Below are 12,074 nucleotides of genomic sequence, written 5' to 3' on the forward strand. Positions count from 1 at the left end.
GAAAAAGATTTATACTTCTGCTACCTTGGCTGTAAGAGCTTTAAATTGCCAATTTCATATGCTTAAATATCAGCAATATCTTATGTCACTGCTTAAACAGAAAATGTTAAATTCAGAATGTGCAGAAAATAAAGAAATGCAGGATTTATTGCATGCAGCTGAACAAGTGGGAAAGCATACTTTGCAATGTGGTTTTGATTCTCTAGAGGCCTCCTCCAGGGCCGCTGTTACAGGTTCTGTCATTAGGAGGCATGCTCGGTTAAAAGAACATAATCTGCCTGATCATGTTAAAGCAAAACTATTAGATGCTCCATTACAGCATGGTACTTTGTTTGGTGTTAAAGCAGAAGAGGTGTTGAAGAAAATGGAGGACAAAGCTAAATCTATGCAAACAGTCAAGGATTTCTTGCAGGTACAGCCTCCCAGATTTAGCAGGAACTGGCCTACAGAGAATTGGTCCTATCCAGTGTCAGACAGGTCACAAAGAGGCAGATACAGACACCCCAGAGGCAGATCACAGCCCCAAGGCTCATACAGGCCTAAACAATGGGGTGCTTCTACCTCCAAAAGCAGAGAGGAAAAATCACAGCCATACAGAAAACAGTCTCAATGACTTTCCCCTGCCAGCACCAAGCACTTATCTTCTGGCAGCCCCTTTGGGGGAAAAACTAGCTCTTTTTTCACAAAATTGGCACATGATCACTCAGGACAAATGGGTCTTAAATATCGTATCACAAGGCTACAGGTTCCACTTTTACACCCTGCCAAGGCCAAATGGTATGCCGGACCTGCCACGCAATCAATGGGCAGAGGCACAAAAACAAGTTTCTTCCCTCGTGGACATGAGAGCCATTCAGCTAGTACCATGGCAAGAGCAGGGACTAGGATTCTACTCAAGGCTATTCTTGGTGCCCAGAAAGGACAAAGCCTGGAGGCCAGTAGTGGACCTGTCTATCCTAAACACATTTCTGGATATTCCAAAATTCAAAATGTTAACTCTGCAGCAGCTTCTGCCCATGCTGGGCAAGAGGGCTTGGCTTGTGACTTTAGACCTAAAAGAGGCATACCTGCATGTCCCAATGAGACAAGCATGCAGAAGATATCTCAGATTTATAGCTGGCTCAATGCACTACCAATTCTCTGCACTGCCCTTTGGCTTATCTACTACGTCCAGGGTCTTCACAAAATGCCTGGCACCAGTGATTGCCTTTTGCAGACAAAGAGGAATACAAATATATCCTTACTTGGACGACTGCCTTATTCAAGCAGAGAACAAGGACATTCTACTACAGCATCTGGCGTTTGTAAAAAGATTACTAACAGGTCTAGGGTACACAGTAAACGAAAAGAAATCAAAACATGTACCCGCTTAAGAGATAATATTCCTGGGTGCAAGCTTAAATACAACTGCCCAGATGGCTTATCTCACGCCAGACAAACACAGACAACTGACTACTTATTTCAAAATGTTGGCAACAAATACTCAGTTAACTGCAAGAACAATTCTGCAGGATTTGGGCTTCATGGCATCCTGCATTCTGCTAATTCCATATGCAAGACTGCATATGAGGAAACTTCAATAGTGTCTAAAAAGTGTTTGGACTCAACATTGCCGCAGCCTGGAAACAATAATTACCCTCATTCCCTGCCTGCAACAGGAGTTTCGATGGTGGGCAAAAGCCTGTCACCACAACATGGGACAGCCATTCACCTTACCCACAGCCAGGCAGACATTGACAACAGATGCATCAGATTATGCCTGGGGGGGCCCATATGGCAGGAAGATGTATTCAGGGCACATGGTCCGTAAGTCAAATGCATCTACATATCAATCAAAAAGAGATGCTAGCAGTTCAGAAAACCCTGACAGCCTTCAAGGATCTACTTCATCCAGGACAACTACTGATAAGGACGGACAATACTACAGTCATGTGGTACATAAACAATCAGGGAGGCAAACATTCCTACCCCCTCTGCAGGCTAGCCATGAACTTGTGGGACACAGCATTGACTTACCAAGTACATCTACAAGCAAAATTCCTGCCAGGAAGGACAAATACTCTGGCAGACGAACTAAGCAGAAACCTAATGGATCCCCACAAGTGGAAATTGGATCCACAAGTCTTCAGCATGATAACAAGGAACTGGGGATGCCCGAACATAGACCTATTTGCCTCCCCTCACAACTACCAACTACAGAAATTCTGTACAAGGACTTATCACAAGCAAGCATGGAAATTGGATGCTCTGTCTTTCAGCTGGAAAGACCTAACAGTATATGCCTTCCCTCCTCTGCCTCTCCTCCCCAAGGTACTCCTCAAGGTCAGACAAGAGAAACCAAAAATGATACTGATTGCCCCAGACTGGCCCTGCCAGCACTGGCACCCAATCCTAAAGAGCTTGTCTCAATGCCCAGCTTGGACATTACCTCAAATTCCTCACTTATTGACCCAACAAGACAGTCAGATACTGCACAGCCAACTCAGGACCTTAAACCTGGCAGCATGGCGGATAACATAGCTAGTCAAGGCACACCTCTCTCTAAAGCAGTGATGGATGTTATTTTGGAGGCAGGAGGCCTAGCACCAGAAAATCTTATGCAGAAAAATGGAAGAGATTCTGTACTTGGAACCAGGCACAAGGTTTTTACATGACTGTTCCTAATATTCCTCAGATTTTGCAATACTTAACTGAGATGCTTGATAAAGGCCTTTCCTTTTCATCAATTAAAATTCATGCCCCTGCCATTTCAGCTCATTACAATACAGAACCACCTATTTTTTCTCATCCATTACTAAGGCAGTACCTCAGAGCGGCCAAAAACATAAGACCTCCAAGGAGAGCACCAATACCTGCATGGGACCTCAACTATGTCTTGGAAAAACTCACATTGTCTCCATTTGAACCAGCCTCTGCAGCTGATATAAAATTCTTATCCTGGAAAACAGCTCTGCTCCTAGCAATAACCTCTGCTAGACGAGTCTCAGAGTTACAGGCACTCATGGCTGTGGACCCTTTTATCATTTTCCATCCTGACAGGGTTTCCCTGCGGACAAACCCTACCTTTATGCCTAAGGTAGTGTCCAGTGTGGCCCTTAACCAAACAATTCATTTGCCTACCTTTTATCCAAACCCACAGAATAAGGGTGAGAGAATTCTGCATTCTTTGGACATTCACAGGCAGCTATGCTTCTACTTGGACAGAACTAAAGCTTTCAGAAAGACTGAACAACTTCTAGTGGTATATGCTGCAGGATCACAAGGAAAGCCTATCTCAAAGCAGATTATTTCAAAGTGGATAGGCCACTGCATACGTTTCTGCTATTCACAGCATTGGCAAATCAGTGCCTAAAGGCATTAGGCCACATTCAACCAGAGCAGCAGCCACTTCAGCAGCCTTCCTCAGAGGAGTACCAACCAAAGACATCTTAGAGGCTGCAAAAAGCACTATCACCTACCTCTCTACTCTAAATCCAGATCAGGATTTGCCACTGCAGGTGTGCAGGGCCTGATAGCCTCTCCTAATCCTATTTAGCACCAGCCTCCCAACCTTAGCTTTGGGATTCAACTCAATTGTAATGACTGCAACAGTGAAACACAATAAACATAGTACAGTTGTGTACCTACCATAAATGTAGATGTTCGAGTGTATTCACTGTTGCAGTCCAGGTTACCCTCCCACCATCCCCCTTTTCCTTTGCTGGGACTTATCTGTACTTCTCTATTCTATGCAACCTATGTGGTGTATTTGCTTGTAGATGAAGGAAAAGTTGTTTTTTGTGCATGCATGCTTATTGGCATAATTTAGCCTACCATTTTAGGGTCACCTGACATCTGGGGCAAAAAGAACTGAAGAAAATGGCGTCGGCTGCATCTTTTATACCCCTGGAGCACTGACGTCAGGGAGGAGGTGACAGAAACTGATGCCGGAACTAGACTTTGGAATTCAGGCCGACTGCGGGTAGCCTGCCAGCAGGATAACCCAATTGTAATGACTGCAACAGTGAATACACTCAAGCATCTACATTTATGGTAGGTACACAACTGTAATTTTTGCCCCATGTAAAACTTTCTAGGTTAAAGGTTATTTGGAAATATGTTGCATTTTTATCTGTATATTTTGGGTAGGTATCATAGAACAAAGAGGAATTGATCCCGGGAACTATAGACCTATTAGCCTGACGAGCCTGGTCTGCAAAGCCATGGAACGTATCATCATGGAACTCATAAACAAAAACATTGGTAACCTCCAAACTCTGGATCCCACCCAGTTCGGGTTTGTGAAAGGCAGATCATGCCTCCTGAACCTGATCGACTTCTTTGAGGCAGTCACCAAAGCCGTAGATGAGGGTAAAGTGGTTCACACAGCCTATCTTGACCTTGCCAAGGCTTTCGACACCATCCCCCATTCTGGAATTATAGCTAAACTCAGTAAACTAGGCATAAATCCCCATGTCACAAGATGGGGTGCCAACTGGCTCAGTGACAGAACCCACACTGTAAAAGTTGCAGTCTCCAAATCTGACCTTAAACCAGTGACAAGTGGAGTACCACAGGGTTCCGTCCTGGGACCGCTCCTGTTTGGTATCTACTTCTCTGAAGTACAGGCTAACACAGAAAGCCTCTGGCTAATGAAGTTCGCAGATGACTGCAAACTAGGAGTCATAGTCAAGTCCCCAAATGATGTGAACATCCTACAGAAGGGCCTCTCTGAGACAGATGCCTGGTGTCAGAGCCATGGCCTCAAGCTCAATGCCAAAAAGTGCAGTGTCATCCCCTTTGGTAAAAACTCTGTACCCATGAACTACCACATAGGCAGCAATCTACTTAACACTGAATGTGTGATAAGAGACCTTGGGACCCAGGTGGACAGTAGTCTCTCCTTTGATAGTCACATCGCCACAGTAGTCAGGAAGTCCTTCTACATGGCACACCTCATCATAAAAGGGTTCTCATCCAGGGAAAAAGAGGTCATTGTTACCCTCTACTCATCACTCATTAGACCCATTATAGAGTACAACGCCCCTTTTGGAATGTATCTCACAAGACATCTGCAGCAGCTGGAAAGGCCACAGAAGTACCTCACAAAGAGGATTACTGGACTCAAACAAATGCCCTACACTGACCGCCTCAAAAAACTCCAGCTTTACTTCGTAGCATATCGCCTACTCAGAGGTGATCTCTGCTTAACATATAAAGCTATGTCAAACCCAGAACTGTTGGACATGCTACACCTAAAGAAATCCCAATCTCTCCGAGCTACACGCTCTAGGGACCTAAACCTTGTAACCACAATAAACAGGACATGCTGGGGGGTAGATTCCTATCCCAGAGACTTCCCATACTCTGGAACAGGCTACCCATCTATGTCAAGCAAAGTTCTTCATTAGCACTCTTCAAGAAAAATCTTGATGAGTGGATGAGAAATAGGAAATACACCCCGGGGATCACTTCTGTGTCTCTGCTCGTCAGTGGCACAGGAAAATAACTTTCTTGGGTGGCGTAAGCCAGGGAACCTTGTTGGCTAGGCTTGCATAGGCCCTTGGGCCGATAGCCTAGTACCTACCTATGAACCTATGAACCAATGTCTTGGAAGGGAACAACAGACAACATGGGAATCTGGCACAGAAATCTTAAATTTCCAGCTTTATCCAGGCACACATCCAGAAGTCTCTATGGAGATCATTCCTTCACTGTCAGGTGTAACTCAGCTAAAAATGAGTTCTGCTAATGAGCAGCCCAGTAGGAAAAAACAAATGATTCATTCTGAGTCACCTTGATGGTAAGTTTCTGTATTTGGGGTAATGTTTGTGGGCACGAATTGCTGAGTTTTGTTACTGTGTGCTCAGCATATAACCTTGATCTCCTACTTCAGATGCAACAGACTCCATCAGTATGGCACTGAAGAGACCTCTGTGGGCTTTGTTGTCCACGATCTCAAATGCCTCTTTGTCATGTCCAGCCCATCCCTCTAGTCTACCTAATTTTATCCTTGCCACATATTATAGCAGGGGGTCCTTCCAGATAGCATCAGGGGTGGCATACACTACAGGGTCCATGACAGGGAACCTCTCTATACTCCTACCTGCTTACCACATACAGTGTTGCTGTTAATCAGGAGTAACCATAAAGTGTCAACTAAAGGGTGGTGATAACTTGTATGTCATTCTCATTAAGACCTTAATGTTGGGAAATAATCCTTTTTGCAGTACTTAGGTGCACTGTTTGTTAATGTGGATCTCAGCAGACAAAACCAAGTAAATATAGAAGAGCTAAACAAATAATCTACGATTACTTAGTACTATAGAAAAAAAAAAATACAAGTCCGAGGCTTCCCATTTTTCTCAAATAATCTGGCTTTATTTATCGTAGATAAGTGCTTCCATTCGAATCCTTCAGCAGATCATGACTGCCCAGGTCACAAATGCATGAAGAAATTGTCTGGGTTCAGGAGGTAGGAGCTACCTTTCACAAAACCTAACTGAGTTGGGTTTATATTAGTTAAGTTGTCAGTGTTTGCATAAAAGAGTGCTGCTATGATGAGTTCCATGGCTTTGCATTTTGTAAACACTGAAAGCAAGATACATCCATTTTAGAATCAGAGCAGGTTTGCACTACAGTGGTAGAAGGCATATTGTTACCATTCAGCCATGTCCAGGGTCTGGTTTTAATATTGCTCAATATCTTTAAATTCAGTTTATGAATATCTTGCAGCAGTAATTCTTAACAATGAACATAGTACAACTATGTTAGGATGTGATTAAACATTGGATATTTGCATCAAAGTAATGTGTCTGTGCTGCAGAAGGGTTTCCCATTCTCCATTCCTTGTACTGGCTTTTGTGTCTTTTTTGCTGTTTATAGTTAAGTTTAGGCCTCTTTATGTGTTGTGACAGAGGTGTGATTAACTTTATGTGAGTTTTTACCTGTGTAGTGACCTTACACAGTGATTACACGCATACACTTTTATTTGTTATTGAGTTTGTTGGTGGTGAAATACTTCGATCACAGGCATTGCAAAAACTTTTATTGGCAGCATACATCTCTATCCAAGTGTCAACTCACAAAAAAATAGACTGTCAGGTTTACACCTTGCCCATGATGCAGGGGACAACCTGATGCTAGAGATATCTGACTACTTTCTAGATCTGTCCAGAAGACTGATTTCCACCTACAAACTAAAGCCGTTTTGTTAATACAATTAACAGTCATTATGTTTGAATTTCTGTCTTTATGGAGAATGCCTTCACACAGCCATTCTTTATCAAGTCTTCATAACTATTCCAGCACTGCAGTGATGGTGGTAAGGGGTTGTAGTGATAGCATCAATAGGTTATTGAAAACATTACTCTGCAATGTGTTAGTTGCAGAGTGTAGGTTGTAGCTGTCTTTGGAAAGTAGACATGTAGTATGTTAGGCTTTCATGGGCAGACAGTTTAGATCGCATTCTTTGTATTTAGTGTGTTTTTGTGTGTGTACCCTAGTTTTCAGTCTTTCTTTTGAGGTCTGTGTTTCACCTTTAGCTGTTGCTTAGTTGCATTTGTGAAGACACCAGGAATGCTAGGAATCCAGGTAATGAATTCAGTGACATAACAGGCATTCACACTGTTTGTTGACAAACTGCAATTCATATGAGATAATAAAACTATCTAGAACAGGTTGGTGAAGTTTGTTGAAATGGGCCATCTAGAAGAATTTCAGAAGATGTGGAGTACAGGTAAGGTAATATTGATAGATTTTGATTATAGTACTGTATAAATGTTTTTAATTTTTTAATATTTTTGTAAGAGTGAAGTCCATTTTTACCTTCATATTGTGGAGGGAATGCCTAATGGAATGAATGGAGAGGTGCAAAGGTAATTTAAGTCAATGAATTAAATCCTTTTTTTCCTACAGGGTTTGAAGGGCAAAACTGTGAAATTAATGTAGATGATTGCCCAGGTCACAAATGCATGAATGGTGGCACATGTGTCGATGGAGTTAACACCTACAATTGCCAGTGCCCACCAGAGTGGACAGGTAAGGATTTGCACAGGCAAGAGGATTACACTTGTTTCTCTCCTAACGTATATTATTTTCAGAATTTGCTAGTTGCATGGTTACTTGTCATTACCTCATAAATCTTGATACCTTGGACAGTTTAGACAGGGAGGTACTACTCCTATGTTTTTGTCTAGAGTTGATGTTTGTCGTCTGAGTAGGCAAGTTGCTTCCTCATCTGGATACACTCATAAAATTAGTTATAAAATATATGTGCATAAGGACTGATAATGTCAATTTGTGAATTCATATTTGAAGCAGTTGTGATCCTTTTAATATACAAAGTTTGCTTTTCTGTTAGTGGTGTGGGGAGAAAGTTCATATTGCATTACATCATACTCTGTTATATTGAAACTTACATGACCATACCAAGGTACTGCTACCATGTCACACTTGAGGTATGGGTTCCCCCTCTGCATCTTATGACTCATAAATAGTTACATAAGGTTCTCCTGGGCATGCACTATCTGTAACCGAACCATTATTTGGTAAATGTGCTCTGAAGATAAGTAATCTTCAAGCTTTCTCAAGGGTAATACTATGAAGTAAGTGCCTTACTGTGGGCAGGAAGACTTATCAAACATTATTTATTAAAACTTCAGGAGGAATTCCATGTAATGAGCTATGCATTGCTAGGATTATACAGTCAAGAGTGGGCTTCCCAAGAAACATGTAGTGGTTCATATCATTTTGGAAGAGCGTTATGTCATTTGTACATTGTCACCAGTGACGTTAACAGATAAACATCCATAAATCAAATCAGTACCCAGTTTTGTGCTTTGACTGGTTGCTAATAGACTGACAATGGTTTAATGTACATACAAGTGTGTTGATATTGTTTTTGGTTATGTGATATGTATATGTTTTGTTTTCTTCCTCTTGTAGGTCAGTTCTGCACAGAAGATGTAGATGAATGTCACCTGCAGCCTAATGCTTGCCATAATGGGGGAACCTGCTTCAACACAATGGGTGGTCACACATGTGTATGTGTCAATGGCTGGACTGGGGATGACTGCAGTGAGAATATCGATGACTGTGCCACAGCTGTGTGTTTTAATGGAGCTACCTGCCATGACCGTGTTGCTTCTTTCTTCTGTGAATGTCCATTTGGAAAGACAGGTAACAGGAATCTAAAATGCTTAACCTTGAAATTGGAAGAAAATCTATATTATCTGAACAATTTCAAGCTACCTTTTTTGTGTAAATACTTATTTCACACTAGGAACACTGTTGCAGCAGTAAGTGTCCCTCTTCCTTTGACACTTGCTTACCTGATGTGGACTATTAACTAGGGTACATGTTTGTAACTTATCACTAGCATGTAATAACTGTTGTTTACCTTCAGTTTAAGCTCTAGGTGTTATGATACAGGTATGCACAAGTGAGACTCTGCATTAGATCTTGCTCTAATAGACGTCTCTACTTGTACTGTTTGACATCTTTCATTTGGGTATCTTTTTACATAGAGCAGCAAATAAATGCAAACCACAGAAGCATGCTAGCTGCCAAATCAAAATTGCATTACTTGTAATAATAGCCCTGAGATGAGTTTTGATCATGTTATGGCCTGATTATATGCTTTTATTAAACACTTGTAGAGATCTTCAGAAGAACTGAAGGAAAGAGGGGAGAAGTGAGAAGTGAATCAGTCTTAATGGTGAAGGAAGCTTTACCTTTGTATATTACTCATGAAGATGCAGGACTGTGAAGAGATGCTAACAGGATCTCACCACTTGTAAATATGTGTAATGAGGAAGCTTGAGAAATATGGCAGTTGGAAACATAAAAGTAATCCACTCGTATGGATTTTTTGCCCGAATAGTCTGCCCATTTTCGTGCCTTGTGTTATTTGGGGGGTTTTTTGCATTAAAGTTTTAACTAGTGTGTTTGTGGGGGATGTCTGTAAACAAAGGACAAGGAGGAGTCTGGCTTCATAGAAGAGTGTGAGATCTGAATAATGGACTTGGTCAGATCGAAATGCTGTAGATTTGACTTTGTTGAGAGAACGACTGGCCATATGATGATGCTAATTCTTTAACTTTGGTGAAAGAACGATCGGCCATATGATAATGCTAATTCTTTTCCTAGTAATGCTTTCTGTGAATACATTTTCTCTACTAACAGCTGTTGTTAGGTAACTATATAAACCATGTTGTGTTTGGATTGTCGTGTATTGTCTTATATGTCTAGTCTTTTCACTTATGAATATCACTTTGGTGTCTACTTAATTGTGTGGTCAGTGATCAAATTATAACAGTATTGTTTTACTCCTTACTGGGAATCTTGTCATATTTGTTAGATATTATTTGCAGGTAATTCCAACTAACTAATGTATAGTAATTAAGTAAGACAGAACCACAGTTACTTTTGACCTGCTTAACTGGACTGCCTACTAACACCAATGTCCAATGCTTTGGCTACAGGTCTCTTATGCCACCTTGATGATGCCTGTGTCAGCAATCCCTGTCATGAAGATGCTATTTGTGATACCAACCCAGTCAATGGGCGAGCCATTTGCACATGCCCAGCAGGATTCACTGGTGGTGCTTGTAATAAAGACATTGATGAGTGTTCAATTGGTAAGTGTGTTGACTACATTGCTGTCTACTTTCCTTGTGAATTGATCTAGCAAAACACGTTAGACAAAATGCATTCAAAACTTGTTTTATGTGTACAACAGCTCTTATTTGAAATATTTTCTGGCTTTCTGTTTGGATATTTTCTTTCTGACTGCATTTTCAGAGCAGTCTGTGATAATGTCCTGACTAAGTTCACTGTTGCAATATGTCAAACAGATGGGTTTTTACTAGTGAAGTCCAACCAGGGTACTAGTGCTTAACCTTACCTGGATTGCACATGTGACGTATGACTTCAGCTTACAAGCATAGAGGTGTAAAGACAGATGTATAACCATAAATCCTCAGGCTATTTTGCCACCAGTCTGAATGCGGGTCCCACACCGTCAGACTGATATGACACATCCACTGAGGTTACAGAACCCATAGTACATCCAACTCTACCTCTTATGCTCTCTACCATGACCCTGCTGTAAGTTGATATGATATCAGAGTGTCATACAACTGAAGAAACCACTTCTACTGAGAAGGGGGAGCAGAGACTTATCATTTCAGAGGGACCAGAAGACATCATGCAGATCTTAGCTAGGGAAGAGATTCCTGGAGAGTTAAATGAGCTATGTCCATGGTCTGTACCTCCCTGCTTGGTTCATGTGGATGTCACACCAAAGAAAAAGCAACAAAAGACTTAAACATGTCCCTTCACCTCTTCCATTTAGAGACAAGGAGTGGATACACTTCTCACAAGGCCTGCTCAAGGCTATTATGCCACTGAAACCACCTTTTTGTCTGTTCCCCAGCCCCCTCCTATCCCTCAGAAGAATACTGCTGATTTGTCTTCCTCTGAAGAGGAAGATGCCTGTGGCTCTGACCATTCTGTTGCTTACTCCTTTCATATTCAGTCCTCTGATCAAGTCTCTTCAGGTGATGAAGACTCCCATCTTTTCTGACTCTTGTAGAAGAGGCTTCTTTTGGGGAGGTGTTTTAACTCATTATAATTGAGTGACACTTCCAGGTGTTTTTGCAGTTACATCCTACCGATGCTTATAGGTGTCAGATGTTGCTTGCTCATATTTGCATTAATAATTACAAAACCATGCTACATACAAGGCATTAGAAGATTTCATCTTAAAAGTTTAGAAAATGGCAAACAAAACTGTTCATATTTGACCTCTGTCTAGTGCAGGTAAAGAGATAATTGTTGAACATGCAGTATTTATTTATACTGTCATAAATATCCTTTTCTTCTAAATATTTTGACAACCAATTATCACAGGCAGAACAGTTTAGTCACATAGAAAAGTACTCACCAGGATGAGCAAAATGCTGCTGACAATATGTATATGTAAGTGGTTTCAGAGATATTGTAAACTGTTTAGAAAATATTACAAACTTAATAGTTACTGTGTTGTGGTTTTTAAAATCCAGTTTAAGACCTAGAATTTAAAAAAAGTATTA

The 12,074-nt window shown here is 41.3% G+C and overlaps 1 protein-coding gene across 2 annotated transcripts in view; it reads left to right on the plus strand.

Annotated features, from left to right (window-relative positions):
- The window catches only part of NOTCH3 (notch receptor 3), a 798,092-nt gene that overhangs the window by 388,804 nt on the left and 397,214 nt on the right, over window positions 1–12,074 (plus strand). For both annotated transcript variants that reach the window (XM_044084438.1, XM_044084439.1), the window contains 3 exons: window positions 7,897–8,019; window positions 8,926–9,159; window positions 10,464–10,619. In XM_044084438.1, coding sequence (XP_043940373.1) covers window positions 7,897–8,019; window positions 8,926–9,159; window positions 10,464–10,619 — 513 coding nt within the window. The remainder of the gene's footprint in view (window positions 1–7,896; window positions 8,020–8,925; window positions 9,160–10,463; window positions 10,620–12,074) is intronic.

This window comes from Protopterus annectens, chromosome 9.part0 (assembly GCF_019279795.1).
Source record: "Protopterus annectens isolate FY-2018-M chromosome 9.part0, PAN1.0, whole genome shotgun sequence".
NCBI lineage: Eukaryota > Metazoa > Chordata > Ceratodontiformes > Protopteridae > Protopterus > Protopterus annectens.